The sequence below is a fragment of the Astatotilapia calliptera genome, chromosome 19 (genome assembly GCF_900246225.1).
Source record: "Astatotilapia calliptera chromosome 19, fAstCal1.2, whole genome shotgun sequence".
NCBI lineage: Eukaryota > Metazoa > Chordata > Actinopteri > Cichliformes > Cichlidae > Astatotilapia > Astatotilapia calliptera.
The window spans coordinates 27,148,950-27,175,286 of NC_039320.1; the positions used below are offsets into that span (position 1 = coordinate 27,148,950).

General features: G+C 43.9%; 4 protein-coding genes across 4 annotated transcripts; all 4 read left to right on the plus strand.

Moving 5' to 3' along the window:
- Positions 1–1,462: 1,462 nt before the first annotated feature.
- On the plus strand, positions 1,463–7,341 carry inf2 (inverted formin 2). The gene is made up of 5 exons (XM_026151698.1): positions 1,463–1,716; positions 5,241–5,651; positions 6,217–6,332; positions 6,416–6,575; positions 7,304–7,341. The coding sequence occupies exons 2-5, from the start codon at positions 5,255–5,257 to the stop codon at positions 7,339–7,341; spliced, it is 711 nt and encodes a 236-aa protein (XP_026007483.1). The 5' UTR covers positions 1,463–1,716; positions 5,241–5,254.
- On the plus strand, positions 6,588–14,429 carry LOC113011878 (inverted formin-2). Its single transcript, XM_026151696.1, has 17 exons — positions 6,588–7,337; positions 7,621–7,762; positions 7,967–8,099; positions 8,322–8,903; positions 9,294–9,439; positions 9,576–9,637; positions 9,713–9,815; positions 9,923–10,008; positions 10,116–10,216; positions 11,473–11,543; positions 11,626–11,733; positions 11,837–11,907; positions 12,008–12,128; positions 12,241–12,405; positions 12,663–12,765; positions 12,872–13,024; positions 13,317–14,429. Exons 2-17 carry the CDS (start codon positions 7,673–7,675, stop codon positions 14,285–14,287), a joined length of 3,066 nt encoding a protein of 1,021 aa, XP_026007481.1. The 5' UTR covers positions 6,588–7,337; positions 7,621–7,672; the 3' UTR covers positions 14,288–14,429.
- A 1,756-nt stretch (positions 14,430–16,185) lies between these two features.
- Positions 16,186–20,318, plus strand: adss1 (adenylosuccinate synthase 1). Its single transcript, XM_026151697.1, has 13 exons — positions 16,186–16,456; positions 17,306–17,408; positions 17,494–17,556; positions 17,635–17,685; positions 17,808–17,874; positions 17,999–18,106; positions 18,199–18,280; positions 18,370–18,496; positions 18,613–18,767; positions 19,295–19,419; positions 19,557–19,654; positions 19,754–19,903; positions 19,995–20,318. Exons 1-13 carry the CDS (start codon positions 16,268–16,270, stop codon positions 20,045–20,047), a joined length of 1,371 nt encoding a protein of 456 aa, XP_026007482.1. The 5' UTR covers positions 16,186–16,267; the 3' UTR covers positions 20,048–20,318.
- A 264-nt stretch (positions 20,319–20,582) lies between these two features.
- Positions 20,583–24,446, plus strand: siva1 (SIVA1, apoptosis-inducing factor). Its single transcript, XM_026151699.1, has 4 exons — positions 20,583–20,810; positions 21,096–21,266; positions 22,584–22,737; positions 24,241–24,446. The coding sequence occupies exons 1-4, from the start codon at positions 20,690–20,692 to the stop codon at positions 24,287–24,289; spliced, it is 495 nt and encodes a 164-aa protein (XP_026007484.1). The 5' UTR covers positions 20,583–20,689; the 3' UTR covers positions 24,290–24,446.
- The last annotated feature ends 1,891 nt before the right edge of the window (positions 24,447–26,337 follow it).

Here is a 26,337-nt window from a genome sequence, read left to right on the forward strand (position 1 = left end):
ACAGGAAAGAGAGACAATGAAGCTGAATTTGACTTTGAAGGTCAGATATTTGATTCCTGCTGATGTTTCTTGATCCTGTTCAACAAGCTCAGCTAGTGAGCTGCTCATTATGAGTTCATAATATTTGCTCAGTGGCTTATGTTTAGACCAAACCATCCCTGTGTATTACAGCTATCCTGCATAGTCTCCATTAGGAGAGATACAGACACATGATACTCATGCTGCTCATTTCTCATTTTTTTCATTCTCCTTCACAATAACAAAAACTCTTGTGCTGGTGAAACGTTGCTGTCTAAAGCATCACAAGTTTTCATATATCTACCCTTTTCTTAAGGCAGTGGAATTCTAGCAAGCTAAGTAGCCCCAAGACATGAAGGATAACTGCTTTTATTAGTGAAGCAGTGGATTTGTTGAAAGACTTCCCTAAAATCACTGAAGCTAAAAATCTTAGAGAAAAGATTATGTCTAAGTGTCTTCGGGTTATTTCTGTGTCGTGGATTCAGATGATTCCAGATTGTGTTAAAATTAAAAATGCCCCCTTCCATAGAATAAAGAAGGATGACTAATTTCCTCTAAATCAGACTTGGAAATACTGCTACGTGTTGTACACAAGGTTCCTGGGAGCAGTTAGACCTGCAGAAGTCTGGTTATTATTTCATCAGTTGTGAGATAACCACATTAACTCAAGACTATAATAGGATTGTGCTCTGCCACTGCGCTGTGTGCTGCAAGGAGTCGCTGATTGATTCGGAGAAGTTATTTTCCCTCCCGCAACTGGCTGCCTGAAGCAGAGGTCCAGCTGATGGGATGGGTGAGTGTGGGAGCAGGCAACCACTGGCTGCCTTCAGCAGCTAAACAGGACTCAAGTTGCACGCAGTAGGGACCGGAAATCGAGTAGCTTTGGCTTAAAAATAAAACATCGAGAGCCTTTTACCCATCCACGTTAGTATTTTTAACAGCATTTAAAACCGTATATAATAATAATAATAATAATAATGGATTGGATTTATATAGCGCTTTTCAAGGCACCCAAAGCGCTTTACAATACCACTATTCATTCACTCTCACATTCACACACTGGATATACACGTATTCTGATCATAAACTGCAGGCATACGATATGGAGATAGTTCTCTTTCTGTTAGTGTGTAATTTTCTGCCAACTAAAAGTCATCTCAAGACTAAATTTTGTTTGTTTCTTTGTTTGTTTTTTGTACTTAAGTCACAGTGGTAGGGCAATTGTTGCTGTAAGGGCTGGCTTTGGTTTAAAAACGTCGTTTTTAATTATACAACAACAATTTTAATAACAATATTTTTAAACGATTATTATTATTATTATTCATTAAAATGTATTTATGTACTATTATTTTATCCTTTTTTATTATAGTGTAACCACATTTCAGGCGTTTGCGGTTTCTTCGCTGTTGAGTTTATTCTGAAAGTCCAAAGCGGATGTGTGGGCACACTAATGACGCTGCTTTGACACCGTCGCTGTTTCACAACTGTGTGGAAGCAGAGGGGCTGTAGCGACTTGAAAGGGACCATCGCATACCATGAAGGACTGACCTGCCGCACAGTGCCGATATTTTAGAGGTCCTCGTCTCGTCTTTTTTCCTCAGTAATGAGAGTCTGGATGACTGCAAAGCGCCCCCCTAAACGAGACACTGCCGAGGACGCGATTTTTGAGGTGTAGTTATATTAATGGAATAAAGGCAGGTAAGGCATCACACTCAGCCGATAGGTGATCTGTAATAGTGCGACGCCGTTTTGAGCGCCTATATGTGATGTGACGGTAGATGCTGTTATCAATGTGTTTTCTTGCGTGTTTTTCTCGCCACTCTGAGGTGACTAAGTCCCGTTATGTTTCCTGATATGTGGGGAAATCGCAGCGCAAACGGTCGGTAATAATGGAGCAGTGTGCAATGCAGGCTCTCAAAGTGACAGTGTGGAGGTAGTAACAGGCTGTCCCTTTAAAAGCCGCGCTGCCAGAGAGGCTGAAAGGCTGGAAAACAAAACAGTTTGGCCAAAAATGTCCAGCTGCAGTTTCAAGGCTGTAACTTGGACATCGCGGGTTGTCACGCGTGGCTTTAGTCAAAAATGCCGATGTTACGTGCGCGGTCAGTCTGGGGCCACACTAACACTGAATTGCGTTTTAACTCCAGAATGCGCTTGAAGACTTTACAGGCATGCCTGTCACTCCCTCGAAAAGCGGAAAGACAATCAGAGGAGATGTGGATGCTCCTTAAACGAGCACCAGATGTGCTCTGCTGCAATAATCATTATGTAAATACAGAGTGGAGTGGGGGGGGCAACAAGATTATTAAAGTGTGGATTAACGCTTAATTATTTGTAAATACTCAAACTCTAATTAACATCATCCATAAAGGGATTTACGTGATTTCAGCCGTAGTTTCAGTGTTTAAATGAAATAGTCTCAAATTTCATACAATTTCTGCTCAATCTGGTGTCTCAGTAGACTGTATATTGTTTATTTACTGTTTGTGATTACTGTCATACATGGCCCTGCACACAGAATCTGTGCATATGCTTCTGAGGAAATAAGTCAGTGGAGATGTCCCTGCATGTTCACAAGTGTTGAGGTTGTACTGTAGCAGTGGGCTGCTTGTGTAGGCGGCTAAACCAGAGGACCGGTGAGTAGGTTTGTCCTGATGCAGTGAATCAGCCTGCTATTAGTGGTACATGTTCTGGCAGACAAGGTCGGAAAATGAAAGCGGCTTATGTTTGAGGAGTGCAGAAAAGAATATGCTGCAAACATTAGTGCTGAGGAGCAGTTAACCAGAGGATCACTCGACGTAACTAAACTGCTAGATCTACATAGGAATTTAAGCAGCTATCTTACTTCTTTTCTTTTTATTATGCACCACTAAAAGGTGTGTCGCCTTTTTTCCTTTTATTTGTTGTTCCTTTATAGTTGCTTATCTACTGCGCGTGAATGGCTTTTGATCAGTCAGGTAATGGGAAACGGGAGTTCAGGGAGATTCTGGGTTGGCATCTAAAAGCTTTGTGTCTGAAGTAGAAAAAAAACTGTAATTTTCTATAAATAGAAATCTGAATTTGAACGAATGAATAAGTCTTGATAAGCACTGATTTCTTTTATTGAGAAATGCTGGATTTGGAGGGCCTGTGTCTGACATCAACAGTGTAGATTTAATCAGGTGGGTGGGTGTATGACTTGCAAACAAGTATAGACTTTTTGTTGGCTTTAATTGATAGAGGAGTAGAGAGCACACAGGAAAGTGCAGAGAAAGCAAAGTGGAATGACACAGTGGAAATTCTCCAGGCAGGATGTTTGGGCACACTAATGACGCTGTTTTGACACCGTCTTTTGGCATCTTAGTCACCTGATCAACCAAGTGAGCACTTTTTACGTGAAACTTCAGCAGCCTTTTTACTGATTTCAGACTTTTTGTACTATACGATCATTTTTGAATTGCATGTGTTGTTTCCCTACACATCATCTCTGATGTTGCTCAGCATGTAGCCCAGATATTTGTGCTTGGATAGAATGTGTCTTAAGTCGGAAAGCACTCCTTAGAAATGAAACTAAAGCATCAAAGGAGGAACTGGAGCTGTCATACCACCAGTGTATTTATCACAAGCCAAGCTTCCTCTCCCAGGAAAGTCCTTTCCTTCCCTTCTGAAAAGTTCCCAAACTGTGCTGCCAAGTCATGCCAAGTCGCGGCACGCTTTTTCTACACACCAGCCTCTCTTTGGAAGTGTGTGAGTCAGCTGTGGAATCCACTTAACAAAATTCTCAGCGCATTTTAATGACTCCCAGTAACTTCACAGTATTCATGACTGTGAAAATTCTCCCGTTTACAGGCGTCAATTTGCAACTTTTGTTCTCCAGTTACTTTGGAAATGAGAGCAAGCTGTACCTCTGAATCAGAAAGTGTGTAAAGGATTAGTGGCCATAAGTCTTATTAGCCTGAGAAAGAGGAGGAGGAAGGGGGTTAGGGAGCATGCATCCATTTTGTGACTGATGAACACGGCCCTTTGAAGAGCATTGAGAAGGCCTATTGTAAAAGACCATTGTCTGGCTGCTTGCTGCCACGGTAACACTCTCACACTGGCAGCAGGACTGAAATGCTGCAGTCAGAAGTGACAAATGCTTTGCCAGGAGAGAAAAAAAGTGAGAAAAGAAAGGCTTCATTTTTACCTTGACTCCGCAGAGCGGATTGAAATTCAATTTGGAGGATGTTTCACAAGACAGCAGCTTTGTTCTCAGAGAAAATACCCACTTATAGGAGTCAGCGAAGACATTTGCAAGCAGTTTCGTTTACAGAGCATCTAACATGCAGAAAGCAGAGCCTTATGTTGTTGCTTAGGTTGATAAAGAGGACTGGTGAAGGCTGGAATTCCTTCCTGGCCGTTTTCCTTTCCTGACCTTTTTTGCCCTGCATTGTTTCTCCGTGCTCGCTCCGTTGTCTCGTTTGTATATCCTTTCCGTGCCAAGTGTAAAATCAACAACTGGGGACACAGGAGCCTTCTTGTGGTGGAGCAGCTAATATTGCAACTTCAAGTTTGGAAACAAAGTATTTTTAGACTTTCGGGGCAAAGTTTTCCCCTTTTTTGGATTAAACTCTTACCCTGTTGACTTTCTCCGTGTGTCGGAATGTGCCTGTGTTATTTATTTCGAGGCTCGGGTTGAGACGGATTGGTGAAAGTGGGGATTGCACTGATGGGAAAATACACCAGAAAAAGGCGACTTTTAGGGATCGTGTGTGCCCATCAGTGCGTGAGCTTCCTTCTTTGTATCAGCTCTTCACAAGCACGCCTCCCAAACGTTGCAGTTTAATTCCAGCTAACTTGGCATTTAATTTATTGTTGTTGAAAATACTGAACAGGTTATCCAAATAGCATCAAGCCTGGCTTTGTGCAGAGTTCTGATGAGCTGGCAGTCAGACTCGCTCAAGCAGGATTAAGATGGAATGTTTGGCAGAGCTGGTGATGGCCGCTGACGTATCTTTTACTCGTTTCTAAAGTGCAAAGCTGTCGTTTTCCATTCTGCTTTCGATAAAGAATAGTTTTGGCCTGTTTTCTGTGGTTTGGATAACAATGATAGCCCTCTGCCACACAAGATTACAGCATGTCGGCGCAAGCAGGCAGGCGGTATCTGCACGCTACCAACTTGCAGAATTTCCTGAGAGCTGTTTCGCTTCATCTGTACAGCACTTGCAGAACTGTAAATGTTTCTCTTTTTTTCTCCCCACCTGCAGTTTATACAGCAGCAATGTCTGGAAAATCAGATGGGAAAAAGAAGTGGGCGGCGGTCAGGGATCGCCTGGGTTCCTCGCAGGACTCTGACACTCAGCAGGAAGCCAACCTGGAGAATTCTGATCCAGAGCTGTGCATCAGACTGCTCCAAGTCCCCACTGTCGTCAACTACTCTGGGCTGAAGCGTCGCCTGGAAGGCAGCGATCAGACATGGATGGTGCAGTTCCTGGAGTTAAGCGGGCTGGATCTCCTCCTGGAGGCCCTGGACCGTCTCTCCGGGCGCGGATGCTCTCGCATTGCAGATGCTCTCCTGCAGCTCACCTGCGTCAGCTGCGTCCGAGCAGTGATGAACTCGACGGCGGGGATTCACTTCATCATAGAAAACGAGGGATACATTCGGAAGCTCTCCCAAGGTTGACCACAAATGCGCTTTCCCAGTGTCGTGTTGATGCCTCTGCTCAGTCTCACATGGAAATAAACGTTCCAGATATTTCATTGTTAAAAGTTCTTTCAAATAAAGCCGTCTCCTCTTTAATGGCAGGAGATTTGACCTTTTTTTTTCGTGTTTTATGTAACATTTGTAATATTGTGTTAAAGTGGTCATAGCTCACATGATTAAAGGGTTCTCTGTGACTCATTCTGTCAAGCTGAATTTTCCAGGCATGTCCTCAGCTTTAACATGCAGACATGAGTCATTAAGGGTCGCTTCGGGACATCCCTGAATTTGTAATGTGACAGTGTGCTGTGAATATTGGATTTCCCCACCTACAGACACATATTTATCTACAGTACAGCAACAGATCTTTAGAGGGCAAAGTTCAAGTAGTGTTGCCTCAAAGACGGCAAAACAATCCTTTTACTTTAGGTCTGGACACAAAGCGGAAAGAGTAGACACGGGGGAATTATTTTAAGGAAAACTGATATGGAAAATAGGAGAATTCATCCTTTGCTGATGTGTGCAATCATTATGCTACACAGCGTTGGACACCTCCAACACCATGGTGAAGAAGCAGGTGTTTGAGCTTCTTGCAGCCCTCAGCATGTTCTCTCTGGACGGTCATCGGCTGGCACTTGACGCCCTGGAACATTACAAGGCAAGCAGATTAAACCTGTAGAAAAGTTAGCAGAGCTCCATTCTGACTTTCCTCTCACATCTCAAATGTGGTTTCTCCTTCAGGGCGTAAAGACACAGCAGTATCGCTTCAGCGTGATTATGAACGAGCTCCAGGCCACAGATAACGTCCCTTACATGGTCACGCTCCTCAGTGTCATCAACGCTCTCATCTTTGGGACAGAGGACCTCAGGCAGCGGGATAGGATGAGAAAGGAGTTCATCGGTAGGTTTGGCTGCTCCTCAACAGTTAATTCCTTTACTGTCCTGTTATAGGAAAAGGTGACGCTGTGGGTAAACTGTTAGCTCACAGTGAATACAAAGCAGGCCATGGGCAGGAGCGCTCATACGAATATATCTGTCACTGGGTCTGACTAAGAATAGGTCTCCTGGCCTCATTCTCACTTTTACAAAATGCCTGAGAATTAAAAAATAAATAAATTCAAGCCTTTATTAGATGGTGTAATTCATTCATTTTGCACCACAAATCAGCAGAAATGAAAATATCACCACTCTCAGAATAATTGGGCAGCATTAAACCTTGAATGCAGAGTAGGCCGTTTCCTCTGAGGGCCACTAGTTTATATTCTGTGCAAACACTGGTTTAACCTTTGACTAAGTTAACAGTTATTTTAAATGAGGAACAAGTGTTAACCGCCAAGCTTCCTGAAGAGCACCACATTCATGATGGTTTGAGAAATATCCCATAGCTTCTCTCCCCCAGCATATTAGTTTTGGACCAATCAGCCACCTGATTGGTCCAATTGGTTTGGACCAATCAGCCACCTGATTGGCCACGCCTCCTTTCTGATTGTTCACCCGTGACTTCCTGGAATTTCCCCCCAAACTAACATATAGTCCTGTGTGGCGGCAGGCGACACTGTTTGTAAGACATTTCATGATTTCTTGTTGTTTTACTCGGAGCTGTGTCATTTTGTGTTATTTTGCTTGCAGGGCTTCAGTTACTTGATGTTCTGCCAAAGCTGAGGTGAGCCATCCTTCTGGTGTTCACATTTGATTATTTTTTTCAGCCTCTTAATTTCCGCAATAAAGTCGCTGAGGTACATTTTTAAAGGTTCCTTTTTAAAAGCTGTAATCACTGCAAGTGAAATGGTGCTTTTAGAAAAATAGTTTTGTGATGTATTTCCATTAATGGCATAAATTGGATCAAAGGTCCTTGTCAGAACTTTTTAAGGAAAAAACACTGAAAATGGGACTGAACTAAACTATGAACCGAGCTATGACTGTAATACGCGTGTGTGCGTTTGCAGGGAGCAGGAGGATGAAGACTTGATTATTCAGTGCGAAGCTTTTGAAGAGGCGATGGCTGAAGATGAGGAAGAGCTCCTGCGAGTGTATGGGGGCATTGATATGAGTAATCACCTGGAGGTTTTTACTACACTTTTTAACAAGGTGAGAAAAGCCTATTGAAATGGCTCTGTCAACTCCTCCTAATAAAAAATATAGTCCATCAAGCAGAACACTGCATGAATGCGGCTTTTCTCTCAGAAGTGTCACAGTAAAGAGAGGGATCTGTTAATAAGCTACAGATTAAAATACCTTATTATCCTTGTGCAAATTATCAAGCTTAATGTTCTTGTGGGTGTTTGTGTGCAGGTGAGCAGCTCCCCAGCCTCTCTCCAGCTGTTGTCCATCCTGCAGACGTTGCTGGTGCTGGGACCAGGGCGCCCTGACATCTGGCTGGCTCTGGAGGCCATCACTAACAGAGCCATACTGCTCGCCCAGGACTGTGAGTCAGCACAGCAGCAACAATGCTTTCACTCCAGATCAACACTTTAAAAGAGGCTAATGGCTGCTTAGTGGCCACATGGTGAAGACGAGTGATTATTCAGGCATATAGATCGCCTTGAGATGAAAGGCAGGGAGCCGGTGTTAGGATGGCTGAAAGTTTCTGTTGTAGAGTGGGAAGCTAATTCACATCGTGTGTGTGTTTTCTGGTTTTGTGCTGCAGCTCAGATGGAGTCCTGTGAGAAGATCATGCAGCGGCTGATGGTTTTTAAAAGAAAAAGCTGCGACGATCGGCACGAGGTGGACGGACTGCGGGTCAAAGTGGATAAGGCTGTGCAGACGGAGCTGGATCACCCGTACACGGAGAAGCCAAACAAAAGCACACCGTCCCCTAAAAGGCCACTGTGTACCTCTGTTCCACCGCCACCCCCACCACCCCCTCTACCGCCCTCTAAGCAGTGCCCGCCACCACCACCGCCGCCACCTCCTCCACCGCTACCTGGAGGGTTTGCTGGTCCCCCGCCACCTCCTCCATTGCCTGGAATGGCTCCCCCGCCACCACCACCACCTCCTCTGCCCTTTGGACCAGGGGTCCCCCCTCCTCCCCCGCCCTTACCAGGGATGGGTGGTGGGCCACCACCGCCTCCACCTTTACCCGGCATGCCTCCTCCGCCTCCACCTCCAACAGGCATGATTGTGGCCCAGAGTAGCCTGGCCCTGGGCTGCAGTGCGCCCTCAAAGACAAGCCGCTGTCCCACTCTGAGGATGAAGAAGCTCAACTGGCAGAAACTTCGCACTGTTACTGGTAAGCGGATAAAACCTCCATTTTTTTAAAATTTTTTATTTTAATTTTAATAACTGTCAAATCTCATACTAATTCTTCTGTTGCATAAATCTGTATTATCAGCTCATACAGTATAGGTCCCGCATTTTTAAATAGCAATAATTATGAGGAATTTAAGCAAAGGCATTGGCTGCTGCCATCTGTGTAGTGGACAGTTGATGGGAGTGGAGCGCTGACATGAATAGCGCTCTGAGTTGTTAAACCATCCAAAATTGGGTGTTAATTAATGTGGGTGTCGAAGGCTTCCCTCAAGTTTCTGGAAGGAGAGAGATGATCACTTGGCACAATGTCCGTACAAAAGTGGAGCCGCACAAGCTCATGACGGGTTACTCTTTTCCTTCGTGCACACAGATGGTCACTCCATGTGGGCCTCGGTTCAGAAAGAGCCGCCTCCTCACGAGCCCGACTACAGCAGCATCGAGCAGCTGTTCTGCCTCCCGGTGGCCGAACACAAAGACAAGGGGGCAGCTGCTCCTGTCAAGAAGGAGCCTAAAGAGGTGTGCTTGGTCAGCTCTCGACGGTGCTCCTCGGAGCAGAAACACTCAGAAAAACACTGCTAATAAGCAGAGGCGAACAATCAGTAATCCTGTTTTTGTTCTCTTACACCCCCCTTCTCCACCCACCTTTTTATAGATCACGTTCATCGACCCAAAGAAAAGCTTGAACGTGAATATATTCCTCAAGCAGTTCAAATGGTGAGATATCAAACACATTTTTGTGATTTGATGCGTTTTGCTCGTGCTTCTACCTTTTATGTTCTCTCCGTCCAGCACAAACGAGGAGTTTGTGGGCATGATCCAGAGTGGGGATCGGACTCGGTTTGACGTGGAGGTGCTAAAACAGCTGCTTAAGCTCCTGCCAGAGAAGCATGAGGTTTGTGCTGCCAACATCCTTACCTCGAGTGTTTTTATCTGCCAATTAAGGCCCTGCTTGAGAATGATGGTGCTTTGTCTGAGTCAGTGCTTTGTGTTTTCACGTAGATGGAGAATCTGAAGTCCTACCAGGGAGAGAAAGACAAGCTGGCAAACGTCGATCGCTTCTACACCGCTCTCCTTACTGTGCCGTGGTAACCCCCCCCCCCCCCCCCCCTTCTTTTAAGTTTATTTCTGCTTTAAGTGTTGCTTGCGTGGCTGCCGTGTGCGTGACTTCTTCTCTTCTCGCTCTTCTCTTCAGTTATCAGTTGAGGATTGAGTGCATGCTTTTGTGCGAGGAAACTGCATCAGTGTTGGAGATGCTCAAACCTAAAGTCAAGTTTATGGAGGAGGCCTGCCACTGTAAGTAAACCTTAGTCCCTCACCTGTGTTCGCATGCATTCAGCTATAATTCTTAAGGGAGGGGTTCACCTTAAAATCAGTTTTCTGGCTTTTCATCAGTGTATCTGTTGAACTCTTGACTCCAATGAAAGCACATGGCACTTGCCTTGAGGATATTCAAAGCAGAAAATGTTGGATTTGTGCAACTGCAACGTCTCTTTCCAGAAATCATGATGCAGCTACTCAAAAAAAACCCAAATCCATAATTCTTATTTTGAGCAGTTTTGTGTGGGAACTATTTTCTCTCTTTACCGAGCCATCTACACCTGGAAGGGTGTCTGGCTCTGCATTCTCCGAATCATGCTGGCTTTTTGCACAATGTGTGTTTTATTGAGCACTTCTAGCCACCACATCCATCTCCGAGGTGGCTTGAAGCCAAGTGAGACAGAGCGAAGCCCACGATCCTCCGCCAGGAAAAGGGTGGAGCTGAGCTATCGTCTCATGTGGAGGAGTTCACGTATTTACAGGTTTAGTTCGTGAGTGGAGGAGTGCAGGATTGGCAAATGGATTTGCTGCACGATATGCGGTGATGCGGGCAGTGTGTTAGTCTGTTATGGTGAAGAAAGAGCTGAGTGTGAAGGCGAAGCTGTCAGCTTGATTAGTCCATCCCCATCATGTTGTCATGACTGAGCACTGTTTGTACAGGTGAGGAACGTAGTCATCCGCGTTCACTCCTCCACAACCAGCTGAGGTGAGTGGGTGTCTGACTACGATGCTATCCGGTCGCCTCCTAGGTGAAGACGTTTTGGGCATATCCAACAGGGAGAAAGCCCGGGACACACTGGAGACATTATGTGTGTCAGCTGGCTTGGGAGTGCCTCAGGAAGAGGATAAGGCAGTGGTTTGGGGAGGAAGGAAATTGAGTAGATGGATGAATATATCCACCAGCTTAATGCGAGTAGATGGCATTACAGCCCAGGTGAGAGGAGTATCATTAATGTTTACGTCCTGTTATCTGTCACAGGCGCATGCTTCACGTGGGGATGGATGTGGGCTTCCTTCTGTTCAGTGATGACGATGCATTCACTTAAGCAAGAAAAAAGTTCCTGCACAACGAAGCTTGTCTATTTGCTAAATAACTGGGACATCATTTATGAAAATAGCACAACAGGCCTGATTGTGGAAAAATAAGGAAATTTGATTAAGGGTGAACTTTGTTTTAATTGGCTAGCTTAAAATATGTCTTATATGTTAACACAATGTCACTGGTTTCCCAGCTCTTAGAACGAGCACGCTCATGCCCAGTTTTTGCAGGCTCATCCTCGACGTGGGAAATTTTCTCAACTATGTAAGAACCTCATCCCTCATTTCTCCGTCAGTTGAGCTGACATTTAGACAGTTTGCATTTTTAATCACTGGTCCACTTTCAGGGAAGTCACACTGGGAACGCCGAGGGGTTCAAGATTAGCTCCCTGCTCAAGCTCACAGAAACCAAGGCCAACAAGAGCCGCATTACGCTGCTTCATCACATCCTGGAGGTACGCAAACCGGCCAGCAGCTACTGCAGTGTCTTTTGGGGGTTTTTTTTCTCCTCAGTCATGAAATTGTTTAATCACCCATTGCATGGCTTGTTTTGCAAAGGAAGCAGAGGCAAACCACCCAGAGCTGTTGGCTCTACCGGATGAAATAGCCATATGTGAAAAGGCAGCAGGGTATGGAAATCTTTCACGCAAACTTAGTCTTAATTTTTTTTTCTTCAACTATTTTGTCAAAGATTTCTAACACTTGGCGCTTGTCACCCTTGCTCCTCAGAATTAACCTGGACTCTGTTCAGTCAGAAGCCAGTGCGTTACTCAAACGGCTGAATGAGACAGCCAAGAAAGTCTCCAACTCTGCGGAGGAGGTGAAGGAGCAGTATGCAAAAGTTCTCGAGGTAAAATGTCAATCTTTGCTTTTTCTCCAAATGGCTGCAAAACTGCATAACTCGGCACTGTTTTCTTGGCAGCTGGATCCACATCCCAAATGCTTCTCTCTCTCTGCTGCAGGCAAATCTGGAGTTGTTCGGAGAATTAAACGAGAGATTCGCCGCGATTGAGACGAAAAAGGGTGAACTGGTTGTCTATTTATGTGAAGATGCCAATCAGCTGTCACTGGAGGAACTCTTCGGTACCATCAGGACTTTCCGAGGACTCTTCATCAAGGCGCTGAAGGTCAGAGGCCGCTTTGGTTGATGTCAAGCATTATGAGACAATCTTAAGATTGTGTGTGTGTGTGTGTGTGTGTGTACTTGGCACTGTTAAATCTTCCTCTTGTGTGTGGGAGGTAGTGTTTTGTTTGTAACATTTGTATCAATAAACTGTGGAAAACTAAGACATGTTAATATGCTACGGCCCAAATGACACAAAGACAAACTGCTATGTACATTTTGTACTTGCGAGATAGTGAAATCCTTCCTTAATGATAACAGGAAAACAAAACTCGGACAGAACAGGCGGCCAAGGCTGAGAAGAGAAAGAAGCAGCTGGCAGAGGAAGAGTCCAAGAGACAGAAAGGAGAGAATGGGAAAATAAGTAAGTTGTGAAGAGCGCTGTGTTCTTCTACTGTACTAGAAAATTTTGAACAAGATGTGATGTGACTATCGTGTTTCCCATGTCCTCTTTGTGCCCTTCTTTTTAGTCAAGAAAGGTTTTGTGCCGCAGAACGACGGCTGCATCATAGAAAACCTCCTGGCGGACATCAGAAAAGGTTTCAGCCTCAGAAAGACCCGGCCAAGGTGCGATTCGGAAAGCCTCCCTTCTAGTGAAATGCGTAGGGATACCTGCCCACATGGTAAGGATACGAGGCCGTGGTCTCCATCCGCAGTTCCTAGCTCCGCTCCTGATCCGCTTAACCGCGAGCCACAAAACTGCCTTGTTGGATTATTTGTGCTTCTGCACCGCCTCCCGTCTCGCTAAGTTAGCGCCATTGCTTTTTGTTTGTTTTTGTTTTTTGCTTTGTGGAGCCCATGTGAGCATTTCTTTTTATGGAGAGCCTCTAGTCGTCCTGTCTCATTGCTCGCTGCAGAACATCCCCTAACTTCAGATGTTAATTCTGTTAACTGATCGGCTGTTCTGTCCCCCAGGATCAAGTGTGAAGTCTGTAGGCGAAGAAGCCGTCGACATGGCCACCATTTCCGCTCCTACCGCGTCTCGGACAGAGGGTCGCCACAACAGCACGGGCGAGGTGAACGGCTTTATAAGCCCGTCAGAAGAGACTCTGCCGGCTCCTCAGCTGAATGCAGTGCACGACGGCACAGCCGCACCTCCAAGCACACTCCCAGGAAAGACAGCTCCAGCGGCACTCCTGGGAAGACCTACATCTCTGCAGCCAGAGAAAGATGCAGCATCACCCATAGATGTGACTCAAGCTCAGTCTCAGGTTAAAGGGGACCACCAACCATGCCTCCCCACAAATGGCTTTTCACTAGATTCAGCAGAGACCAGCGTCATCAGTCCTTCATCCCTCTCAGACTCTGACCTGCTGGAGGCTACGTTTGACGACACACCCAGCCCGGCCCCCGAGCAGCCAACGGATCTTAGCGTAAACGTTCATGTCAAAGAAATTCCAAGTACGGACACAAAGCGGAGCATGGAAAGCGATATTATGGGAGAGGGGAAAGGAAAAACTACTAATAAACCAAGCCATTTACCAGAGACTGTAGGGCAAGAGAAGTGGCACGAGGAGACCGCGTACACGGGGGCGAAAACGTCTGGCCAAGACGAGGTCGATAGTTGCAAACTTGCAGACCCCAAAAAGAGCCTGATTACGCTCGATGAAGGCATCGTGCAATGCGACGTCCAAGATGCACTGGAACCAGAAGATCTGGCATCTGTGTCCGAAGCCCTTAAGCCAGACCCAAAGAAACAGATGAAGCTCTTTAAACGAAACAAAAAGAAGAGTAATCAAGGTAACCTATCCATTCACTTCAATAAAGGCCATCTCTGGAATGCTAGCCTCTTGACGTTTCTTAAAGCGAATCCTCTGTTAGTGTTGTTTTTATTCCATTTAACATTTTATATCTTATGTATGGGCTATTTTACTATATGTGCATAAATATTTTACATGAATACATATCATTTAAATTAAATAGTATGAATGCAGCGTGCAGCATTTGTCTTGAAGATTGAATACTGAATGGATTTTTTTAAAACCTGTGGTCCCTTTTTGTTTGAATGTTCTGTTTTCCGTTCTGAAACACAAGGTAACAGTGGGAAAGGACACACTAAACATAAAACAGGCTGTGTGTTGCAGTGAGGTAGGTCAAGTCGATGGGATGGCAAACCGTAAGCCGGAAATTAACTCAATCATCGTCAGAGCTTTTGTTCCAAATAACACGTCATCTGTTGGTCTAACCGGAATCTGGATCTCATTTGTCTGTGTTGTCTGACTTTTAACACACAGCCGTCTCTCTTAACGCTCTCCCAGTTTAGCTGGTTGTCGGGCTAAACTCTTGGGGTTTGTGATATCTGTTAAACTTGAGCCGGGGGGGCAACATAAAAGTATTGTCTTGTGCAATAATAACTCATCTTTAATTAGTGGTTAATCTATTGAAATTAAGTTTTCTGATCTCAAACAGCCTCGCCGTTTGTGGAGTCTCTGTGAAGCCATTGTGGACAGTTATTTCATGAAAGCTGTCACTTTTGTGTCCTCTTCTTCTTCCTCCATATATTCTTGTCCATTCTCTGAATCTGCAACGATTTAACCTGCTAACAGTCTCGTGTGCTTCTTGTAAGCTGTTTTGTTAATTAAACTTTAATTAAACATACTGTACATGATATAAAATGTATTAAAAAAAATTAACTCAAACTCTGGGCATCTCTAAGCCAATAATAGTGTTTGCAAGCAAAGCGCCTCTCTGCCAAGGGCCTTTGAGCCGGCAGTGTCGCTTACAGAAATAACTGTGAAAGGTATTAAAGTACACGCTTTCATTCGCACTATTGATTTGAGCATTTGTTCTCTCTAGGTGACTCCAGAAAAAGAAAATCGAGAGGGAAAAGAAAATGCTGACTTGCGAGCAGGAGTTCAGAACAGTTTATTTTATTGGGATTCCATAATGTTGATTGGAGGATGTGGAAGTCTTCTGTGAAGCCTCATCCTGACCAAGAAGAGCGACCACATCTGAGGCTGGGATTTTTTTTTTTTTCTTCAATAAATGTTTATTTCTATAGCACCTTTCAAGACAGAATCACAAAGTGCTGCACATAAGATTACAAGTCATAAAAAGATTTAAAAAGAGAAAATAAAACAGGCAAAAAATTAACCAAAAGCAGTTTTAAAAAGATGAGTTTTGAGTTGTTGTTTTTTTTTTTTTTTTTTAAAACAGCGACTGAGTCTGCAGTTAATGTTTGGGGAAGAGAGTGCCACAGTGGCAAAAGCTCTATCAGCCTTAGTTCTCCTCTTAGTTTTCACGTTACCGAGTCACTTTATGTAAACTGGAGGGTTTTTGTGTTTATGAGGACTATTTTGAGGGGGAGAAAAAAAGCTAAATGTTCTTTATGTTTGTATAATTGTTGTAATATGCAGTGAATGTGTTTTTGCTATAAGCTTTGTTTATGTTTGCAGCACCCATAAAAAGATGCAGTGTTTGGTTTGAGATATTGAATCATAAAATAATACAAATCTTATGTCTTAATTTCTTTGTTAATCAAATGATCTGCGACAGGATATATGCGTATAAAGGAGAGCGAGAATGGACTGTAACTTTTAATGTTGGGTATATTTTAATAAAATTGAAGATACTGTTCGTCTGTTCTGTTTTTGATCGTCTGATTCGCATAGATGGCGGTATTGAGGCAATCTGAATCGGTTAGAGAAGCCTCAAAAAGTAATGTTTAAGCAATTCCACCTTCGTGACGGTTGTGTAAAAACTGTTATCTCGGTGCTTCAGCAGCTTTGGGGGTGATTTGTTTGAGCACAGCTACGTACTTCTGTGCGTCTGGCTCTGACATCATCGGATATGCGGTTACACATATGGCAATGCTGCTCTTGGAGACAGTTGGGTCTTCTTGAGGCGGACAGGCTCAAGGCAACACCATGTCGCTCAGCTGGTCGGGGAAAGACCAAAAAAACGCAAATCAACCCGCTGCCACCGGGCAGAAGCGACCGCGTAATGACGCGGGGAACAAAGTGACCGTGGTGCTCGGTGCGCAATGGGGAGATGAGGGGAAAGGGAAGGTCGTGGATTTACTGGCTACCGAAGCTGACATTGTCTGCAGATGTCAGGTAAACGTGTGGATTTGATTTGCCTGTGAGTGGTGCTGCTGAGTATTTTTGCATGAATTCGTGATCTCACGATAAATTCTGTGACTTGCTGGCGCCTGGTAATGTGCAACAGGTGCGAAAGCGAAAACACTCGCACCTCCGGTATATTTAACGCGAGTGTAGCTGTGGATATTTTTCCCCACTACAATAAAGCGACGTGTTTATATTTGTGACGAATTTAAAATATGCAATCGGCAGCTGTGACAGCTCAAAACGAATGTCTTAAATACTGTCAGGCATCATGAATAAGTGCACTTTTTCGAAACCCTGACTACTCTTTTAATGCTTGTAATCGACCTAACACCTCGGGTAAATTTCCTCTGACTGACTCTTTCTGATTGCATTAAATCATCAATAAAAACAGGTCCAGACAGGTCAGTCTGTGACCCGGCCTTGCATAAGACACATAACGGTCAAGAGGTCTCTTCAGCTCCAGCAGGCACGGAGAAGGCTGTCAACAGCCTGCAGTGTTGTACTACTGACAGGACTAGAACCCTGTGTTCTGAAGGCTTGAGAGCCCAACCCACCGGGCTCCAGGGGTCACATTCTCAGGCTGACATGATACATGAGAAGGCCAGGTCTTATCCAGGGGGGAACAGAGTGGAGGATCCACCAGCAACAGCCAAGTCTGTTAGTTAAAATAGATGCTCGAAAAGCTCAGGAAAGAGGGCACTTATCACTCATCATAAAAATCAGACGGGGCATGTTAGTGTGGCTAAAAGTGATGAGGTGGCCTTGGGTGTTTGATTGTATGTCTTGCTCATTGCCAGTTACTATAATTATTAATAATAAACATTCTTTGATCCATAGGGCGGGAATAATGCAGGACACACAGTGGTGGTGGATGGGAAGGAGTACGACTTCCACCTTCTCCCCAGTGGGATCATTAACCCCAAAAGCATATCTCTTATTGGTAAAGGCTTCAATTTCTATTATTTACAGAGATGCGCTATTATTCAAATATTTACCCTCACTTGCTTTTTCCCTTCATCTTCTAGGTAATGGAGTAGTTATACATCTACCTGGTTTGTTTGAAGAAGGGGATAAAAATGACAAGAAAGGTATTTTTAGCAGAAATGAGTGAAACTAGTGTGGACTCAAATTAGCATGTAATCATGTGATTTCTATTCTCTGACCAGGTCTGAAAGGCTGGGAGAAGAGACTCATTGTCTCAGACAGAGCTCACCTCGGTACATCTATGAAGATGTTCTTTGTTTCCATGTTTAAATATATATATATATATATATATAGCCCGTTTAATTCATCTCTTCAAGGTTGCATCTTATCGATCGTTTTTTCTGTCTCTCCACAGTGTTCGATTTCCACCAGGTTGTTGATGGCTTACAGGAAACTGAAAGACAAGCGCAAGAAGGAAAGAAGTAAGGGTAGCGATAGTGAGGAGGGCAGGACACCATTCAGAGTCAGCCTGACCCTTTCCCAAAGGACGCAACACGATAATTTATTGAATACAACACTGATCTCACACATTGTTTTACGTAATAGCATTGGAACTACCAAGAAGGGCATTGGACCTGCATACTCCAGCAAAGCATCTCGCACTGGTCTACGCGTATGTGATCTCCTGGGTGACTTCAAGGACTTCTCTACTAGGTAGGAATGGTGTGTAAAACTCAGGCAGAGGAGTCAAATCCATTTGTATACAGTGATATGTCATGGGTAACACCTCTGGTAAATCTCTTTAGATTCAAGAATCTCGTCCAACAGTATCAGTCCATGTATCCATCCTTGACGGTTGACGTTGAGGACCAGCTGAAAAAACTAAAGGTAGAAACTGATAAGAGTGATGTTATTGAGTGACTGTCTGTTATTGTTTCCAGCACTGAGACATATCTCTGTTTTCTTGCTTCATGGAGGAATTCGCTGAGAGATTGCGGCCGATGGTTAGAGACGGTGTTTATTATATGTACGAAGCTCTTCATGGCCCCCCTAAGAAAATTCTGGTTGAAGGGGCCAATGCTGCTCTGCTTGACATCGACTTTGGTAGGAGCCATAGCAATAGTTTTGTTGTTTTGCTTTTTTTTTCACTTTACTTTGGATATGGGTGATGAAAAGGGAAGAAATCGCTGCTGCTGTAATATACAAAATTGTCTCTCTAGGAACATATCCTTTTGTGACATCATCAAACTGCACCGTGGGAGGAGCATGCACCGGTCTCGGCATCCCTCCGATGAATATTGGTGACGTGTTTGGCGTCGCGAAGGCCTACACGACCAGAGTCGGCATTGGAGCCTTCCCCACCGAACAGCTCAATGTGAGTGCCTGGTATCGCAGCAGCACTTGGCAAATCTTGTCACGCGTTTGGCTTTTGGCCTTCACGGTCTGTGTATTGTAAAAAGAGACACATGACATGTTATGTAACACGCAGATATTCAGCTTGACATATACAGTTTGTTTGTGATCCCCCAGCTGACACACAGGCAGCACGGCTGGCAGGCCTGTGTGTGAAGGGGGGGGGGGGTATTCTCACTGAGTGCAGCTGTCAAATTTTGTGAGAGACGGCTCTTTACCTCTTTTCCAGATCACATGTTCGCAGGGATAAATTTAGGGTCAGACTCTTAGTTAAGGATATATTTACTGTGTGTGCTGGGGTTAATGTTACCTGTAACGGGAACAGGCCATAGGGACTAAGGTCAAGATGTTCAAAGGGCATCCTCCAACTCGTGATGTTTTATTGTACTCGGCTGTGTGTACTTAATATGCATGTATTTTTATTTATTTATTTTTAGATCTTTAGGATCATAACAGGCAGAGATGTTTATTTCTTGCTTATTTCTGTAGGCAATAGGAGAGCTGCTGCAGACGAGGGGTCACGAAGTGGGTGTGACCACGGGAAGGAAGCGACGTTGCGGCTGGCTGGATCTGGTCATCGTCAGATATGCTCACATGATTAATGGTTTCACTGCGTGAGTGATTAGGACTGGTGCTCATCTGCTGCTTTGTGGTTTTTGTGTTTTATCCCACGAGCATGCCATTTTCCTGCACCGTCACACAGCCTGACACTGATTAACCGCACATGTTAAATGTGACATCTATTCAACAGCATTGCTTTGACAAAACTTGACATTCTGGATGTGCTGGATGAAATTAAAGTTGGAGTTGCCTACAAACTCAACGGGAAGAGGATTCCCCACTTTCCAGGTTGTGGAAAAGAGTAAACGATTTCCCTAATTTGATGGTCTTTGTTTAGGACTGACTGATTAAAGAGTTGGTAATAACTGGTTTCTTTTCAACACAAAGCCAACATGGACGTTTTGCAGAAAGTGGAGGTTGAATATGAGACCTTCCCAGGTTGGAAGACAGACACTTCAGCAGCTAGGAAGTGGAATGACCTCCCAGTCAAGGCACAAAACTACATCCGCTTCATTGAGAACCACATTGGAGTTCCTAGTACGTGTGAGAGAAAATAACACTCGTGTATCTCAATATAAATTTTCTCACACATAACCAAAACTCTTTGTGCTCTTTTCTCTCTTCTTAGTCAAGTGGGTTGGCGTTGGAAAGTCCAGAGAGTGCATGATCCAGATGTTTTAAGTCTTTATCCCACCCCCTTCCCTTGATGGAAGCGCTGGCAGTGTGTCATGTTGAAGCATGTTTCTCCAAGTTACCTTCACTTCATTATATAATAAACAAACATATAAGCTTTGATCCACGCTAACTGTGTTTGTTGTGTTGTAGTTAAATATCCCACTGTTTTTGTGAGTCAAAATATTGGATTTATAAATACATTTATAGCCATATCGCAAATCAAAAACGTGGATGTGTTTCCATGATCCAATAAAGAAAACGTTTTATGATAATCTGATTTCTGGAGCCCAGTCTTGCTGTTTTCAAAAAATGATATAATTGTCTATATATTACTAATTTACTGTTAGCTGAGTCCATTGGGACTGTATTGACTCCATCACAAAGATAAATTAATTTGTACATTGATTTTTTTACTCTGATTTCTAAAATTAAAATCCGTAACACACAACATTGACGACAGTCCATGAAGGCAGCATGAAAAGCATTAGTCACGTGGGAAAGTGGCGCACTTTCCGGAACGGGGATGAGCACCCACGTGACGGTAAAACGTCCTTGTGATTGGCTCCTGTCTGCCTCCGTTTCATTTTTCCCGCAACAAACAAGTGTGGTCCTCCGTGGGAGTAAGGTACAGCACTTTTAGCAACCAAAATGACGAAACGAGCTTGTCCTTTTCCGGAAACATTTTCTTCCCAATACAAAATACACATTGGGCAACAGGAGCTGAATAATTACGGCGTGTTTGGGAACAAATACAGGCAAGAAATATACGGTAAGTCCACCTTTCTGGGTACTGTGTGGCTTCGCTGCACCGTTAGCCAATGCTAGCATCATCGTTGCGCACATACCTGTTAGGTAAGCTTGCGCTGTTAGCTTCAAGTATATCGTCCTTTTATATTAGTTTTCAAATCGCGTAGGTCACTTTGATTGTATTTGAGTGTATAGTTAAACTACACTATCGATCCTACATTGTTCATTAACTTTGCCTGCTGTTGTTGCTATGAACATTAGCTTCTTGGGTTCAACTGTAAGTGCCCCCGCTTCCATTTTCTCATAGAAAAGACGAAAAACCTACTCTTCAACGGTGCCAAGGCAGTGGTGGGCAAAATATGGACCGGAGAGGAGAAGTCCGTAGAGCATGAGCCCCCTGCATGCAGCCATACGCTTCTGAGGGGCCAGACGCTGATTGGACATGATGGCAGACTCACAAAAACAAGTGGTGCACAAGGTGAGCCTGAACTGAAACAGATGAAGAAGAGTTTGAAGTCTGTAGTTGATGCACCCAGTAAAGGATAAGCAAAAATGAAAAGCAGAATTAGTTTAAATGTGTGAAAAGTAAACTATTCAGTACTGAACCAACAAGGATAGCTGACGAACCAGTCAGTTTTCAGTGCAGTGTGGTGTGTGACCATCGCCAGAGTGCTTTAGTCCAGAGTTTATGATAAGATGGGAAGCAGATATGATTATTGAGCAAAAGGTAAACAAAATACATGTGAAAACAGTGACATCTAGTGACACACTGAACCTCTTGTAAATGGAACAAAAGTAAAAGTCCATGTATGTGGTCTTTTTGAACCTATAACCTAATGAAAACTGCATGATATCTGTAAAGAAAAGTGTCTACATAGATGATCCAGAATAAAGTTTAGTTAAACTCAGCTGTAATATGTTTTAAAAGTGTGTTTTGTGAAATAAGGAAAGGGGCAGGTGCATAAATGCTTCTACTTAACTTCCATTTATTATGTTGGTGTTATTGATGACTTGTCCAACAAAATTCCTGTAAAATAAATAGAAGGTGGATGACTTTAAATTCCTGGGGTCAACCATCCAAAGCAATGGACAGTGCACAAGAAAGGTGAAGAAGAGTGTGAAGGCAGGGTGGACTGTTGGGTTATTTATGACAGAAGGATAACAGCAAGAGTGAAAGGGAAGGTTTACAAGACGGCATTGAGACCTACTGTGCTGTAAGACAATGGCACTGGCACAAAAACAGAAGGCCAAGCTGGAGGTGGCAGAGTTAAAGACATTAAGATTTTAATTGGAAGCATCCAGGATGTAGCAGATTAGAAATGTGTAGGTCATTCTGGAGACACAGTTGAGAGGTAAGACTGAGATGGTTTGGACGTGTTCAGAGGAGGAATAGTGGATATATTGGACAAAAGGATGTTGAACAGGGAGTTATCAGGCAGAAAGAAAATGGGGAAAACCATAGAGAAAATTAATGTATGTAGTAAAGGAGGACATGCAGAGGGTTGGTGTGACAGCCGGAGATGGGGTGAGATGGAGGCTGTGGTCACTCCTAAAGGGAGCAGCCAAAAGATCTACCAGGTCGAAGAAGTTATCCTATCAGGCTTGAGTCTCTTTAAAAAGTGACATTGAAGTTTCTGAGTTCAAAGAAATGACAGATAGTCGGTTCAGTTCATGCTTTCTACCAGCAGATGTCAGCATTATTGCATGTTTGGATGCTTACTTTGGTTGCTTTTAACCTGCATGTTTTCCTAAATGCTTTGTTTCACTGTACTGTACGGATGTCTCTGCTATTTAGGTGCACCGGTGCCTGCTACACGTTGCTGTGTCTGTCAGAAGAGCCAGGGGTCCAGAACACGGTGCTCCCAGTGTGAGCGCCAGGTGTGTTCCTCCTGTAGCCGCCAGTGCTCCGGGTGCTCCAGCCTCTGTTGCTCCGTTTGCACCATCATAGAGTAAGTCACATGTCGATTTTCCTTCTCGCTCAGTGTCAGATGTGTCAGCCATTGTTTAAGTTGAAAACCTTAAAATTAAGTCACTGTTTTTATCTTATGATTCACAGCGTGCTTGTTTGCTTTCCAGACATAAAATGTACAAGTCATAATATAACTGCAACTAGTAAAGTTACCAAAACCAAGCGCATCCGTGACTGATATCCTCAGCTCAGATGTAATTCGTATAAATGCTCAAGGTAGTTACTAGGTGTGTTTTGGAAAAGCACTTGCCATGGCAGTGAAGATGTGCCTTTACATGTGTGGGCTTCAAGCTGTTATCAATCTGTTGAAGGCTTTCCTTTGTGTTCACACTGAACTGAAGACACGTCATGGTAAATGATTTCAGTTCAGTGTTTTTTGTATAATGCCAAATCACAACAACAGTTTCCTCGAGGCATTGCATTTTCATTGCGCATCTCTAGTCTTGTTGACCACACTAGGAGCTTTGCACTGCATGCCGCATTTACCCTTGTAGACACATGTTTGTACAGTACTTTTATTCTAGACATACAGCACGTTCTTGCTCTCGCACACCAATAAAAGTTCAGTGTCATCGTGATGCAACATTTCTGCAGCTGGGAATCGGTTCACCGACCTTGTGATTATTGAATGACCCGCTCTGCTTTATGAGCCTCAGCCACTGCTCATCAGTCCACACATATGTTACAATGAAATTTGTGAAATTATTTATTTTTTTGAAAGAGTTGGATTTAGTATAAATGAAAACGTACACATCCTACTTACAGTCTTCGGGACCTAAGCTCTCTTTGTTTTAGTTGTTTCCGACTCGGTGAACATTTTAGAGGGAGTGGCGGTTGAGGTGGCGAGACCGGATCAACCATGTAATTAAGGAGTCTAAATATTAATACAAGTGGCATGTTTCAGTCTTTTAATGTTCAATACCTTTACAGAACTTTGTAAAATTGTTGTCATTGTCAAGGCTTTTGCAGTGTCTCTGCTTTCTTCACACCTTCCTTCTGCCTCGTTCTCACTACAGAACTAGAAAGGCTGCACTGGTGAGGAACATGAAAGTTTCTATAAGTTTTGGGGAAACATTTGAGGAAGCTGATTCAGAGAGAGAGAGAGAGCTACAAATCAATGAGGGCAGTAAAATATTTGATGGATGAAATCCAATATTAATTTCAAGTTGTTTTAAAACATGCAAATGTGTTTTATGAAACTCATGTTGGGGATAATTGTAAGATCTGTGGTTCCCCGGTCATTCTGATCCCATGCAAATTGGGCTTAACAGGATAGTCTTTTGTTTTTTTTTGTGGGACTGTTGTGTAGGTCACAATGCTTTCAGTACAGTCATTGAAGTTGGGATTTATTTTCCTCATTACTATGTTCCATCAGGTTGGATTTCAAGTCATTTACAAGGTGTGCAATGGTGCAGCTGTAGGGGTAGGTCTGTATGAACACGCTCGACTTGTGTGTAAATTGTACATTTTCTCTGTTCCACAGTTACAGCGGACGATATGATGAAGTACTGTGCTGCAGCTGCTCAACGTAAAGGGAAGACCAGAGGACGAACCAGATGTTTGTATATGTAGTTGTCTCTTATGAAATATTACTGAGATTGAATTTTTATACCTTGTGTTTTTATGTGAACCAGGTGTCTTGTAAATATGTATTTCATTCTGAAATAAACTTTAACACTTTTGTATACAGCTCTTTGTGTCTGGATTGTGTTATAGTATGTGACATGACAAACGAAAACTAGAGTCGCACAGGTTGCACAGGTGTCTGTGTTTTGTGGGTACAACCATCAGCAGGTGGCAGCAAACTTCAAGTACTTGGATCAGTTCCTCTCAGACTGGGCACATCCTCTGTGGACAAACACATTTCTCTCGCTGTGCTAAACAGGCAGAGTTTCAACCTTTTAGTCAAAGTATGTAAGTTTTTGTCTGCAATGATAATGAGATTCTGATCCAGCCTTCCTTTTTTTTTTTTTTTTTTTTTTTTCTTCACAGCTGACCTTGAGGATCTCCTATCAAATGTATTTATTAAAACACAAGACCCAGAGGTTGAACAGAACCAGACCTCTGCAGCAGACGATTTGGCTGCAGTCGTCCCTGCTGGACACGACCTTGAGGCGCAGTCATCACTTTCTCTTTGGCTGCTGCGTGTCACTGACGATGACTGGTTTCAGGGTCAGGTATTGTGCGCCGTGAGTAATTGTTCTTGGCGGTCGCTGCGTCTTTACAGAAATCAATCATGTGGCGTGTTTTTACAGATATTAGCTTGGATGAGCGCGCTTCCTGGAGCTCGTGGCGAATGTGCTCTGTGAGCTGTTGAGTCACATCCCGTGCTCAGCGGGCCAGTTGTGGCTCCGGTCTTAGGGGAGCTCTTGCAGTTGGTGTCCGAGGGCACCGCTTGATTTCTGGCTGAGTGAGCAGACAGCTGCTGGCAAGCAAGGCGTCAAGTTGTCTGCACATTTCTTGATAAGGCTTTAAGAATCTCGGAGATGGACATAAAAGACTTGAAAGAGAGTTGCTTTTGAAGCTGCACTGAGTTATAGATGAGATTCAGTGCAAAACATCCTTACATTTAAAGCAGATGGATAGATGGTGGTATGAATTACTTTAATAGGCTGGATAAATGTATATAATCCCAAAATACAGTACTCGTAAAGTTGGAAGATCTCTCCATGATGTATCTATACCCGTTAGTTGTTGAGGATGCTGGTGCTTCCCTACCCTGCATGTTTAATGCCATAATGGTGTGATGACTTCATGTAACTTGAAAACATAAGAGTGCAGCTGTTCAGGTTTTCAGCACAACCCTATCCATGACACCAAAAATGACAACAAGGTCACGACATGCTCTCCTCACACCAAGAATGGTCCACGACTGCGAGGAGGAGAAGAAGCGAGGGGGGGTTACGCACAGTCACCCACAGCGCTCCAGACAGGACCGACTGCGGTCGGCCAGCGGGAGCACGTGGCTTTGTCTTTCACCCATTCTTTTTGGGGGACCAGCTGTGGTCTGAGTGTGCTGAGCGTTGAGCCCAGTGATGCTGCTGCTATAAATATGCGTCAACGAGTGTGAGTAAGTGACAGCTGTACAGTGGACCAAGGACACACTGTCTTGGCACTGTCAGGGTGAGCGAGTCCAAAAAAGGCAAAGCCACTGTGAGGGCACTAGTTGATATGTATTTATGCACTTTGCAGCAACTGATGTGTGATGTTTAGGTTGCTGATTATTATTAATGCCTTCGATCCTGCTTTTAAGCGTGGGACCAAACCACGCTTAAAAGCAGTGGTTTTAACCCTAACCCCCCCCCAATCATGTCAGTTGGGGAGTAAATGAAGATTTCTTTACTGGAAAGTGTTTCGATTTTTCTGAAAGTCGAAATAACGTGCTCCTTCAAAATTAAGTGGATGATAACAAGATGCGCGTGTGTGTTAATATGGAAAGGGAGAGGGTGGGTGGAAAAAGTGTTTGTGTGCGTGCGTGCTGTCTGTACACAAGTGCATGTGTGACTGTGTTTGTGTGCCCTTTTCAAGTGTGACCACCTGTCTTTTGTTAAGAAATAAATAAATAAACACAGGCCACACC

Bases quoted from the DNA above. Each gene is read 5' to 3' on its own strand.
- inf2 (XM_026151698.1), top strand. From the start codon at position 5,255: ATGTCTGGAAAATCAGATGGGAAAAAGAAGTGGGCGGCGGTCAGGGAT. The intron at 5,652-6,216 runs GTTGACCACAAA...TATGCTACACAG, and splicing joins CATTCGGAAGCTCTCCCAAG to CGTTGGACACCTCCAACACC. The intron at 6,576-7,303 runs GTAGGTTTGGCT...TTTTGCTTGCAG, and splicing joins GATGAGAAAGGAGTTCATCG to GGCTTCAGTTACTTGATGTT.
- LOC113011878 (XM_026151696.1), top strand. From the start codon at position 7,673: ATGGCTGAAGATGAGGAAGAGCTCCTGCGAGTGTATGGGGGCATTGAT. The intron at 8,904-9,293 runs GTAAGCGGATAA...TCGTGCACACAG, and splicing joins GAAACTTCGCACTGTTACTG to ATGGTCACTCCATGTGGGCC. The intron at 12,129-12,240 runs GTAAAATGTCAA...TCTCTGCTGCAG, and splicing joins AGTATGCAAAAGTTCTCGAG to GCAAATCTGGAGTTGTTCGG.
- adss1 (XM_026151697.1), top strand. From the start codon at position 16,268: ATGTCGCTCAGCTGGTCGGGGAAAGACCAAAAAAACGCAAATCAACCC. The intron at 18,768-19,294 runs GTGAGTGCCTGG...TTATTTCTGTAG, and splicing joins TCCCCACCGAACAGCTCAAT to GCAATAGGAGAGCTGCTGCA. The intron at 19,655-19,753 runs GTTGTGGAAAAG...TTCAACACAAAG, and splicing joins GAGGATTCCCCACTTTCCAG to CCAACATGGACGTTTTGCAG.
- siva1 (XM_026151699.1), top strand. From the start codon at position 20,690: ATGACGAAACGAGCTTGTCCTTTTCCGGAAACATTTTCTTCCCAATAC. The intron at 21,267-22,583 runs GTGAGCCTGAAC...TCTGCTATTTAG, and splicing joins AAAAACAAGTGGTGCACAAG to GTGCACCGGTGCCTGCTACA. The intron at 22,738-24,240 runs GTAAGTCACATG...TCTGTTCCACAG, and splicing joins TCCGTTTGCACCATCATAGA to TTACAGCGGACGATATGATG.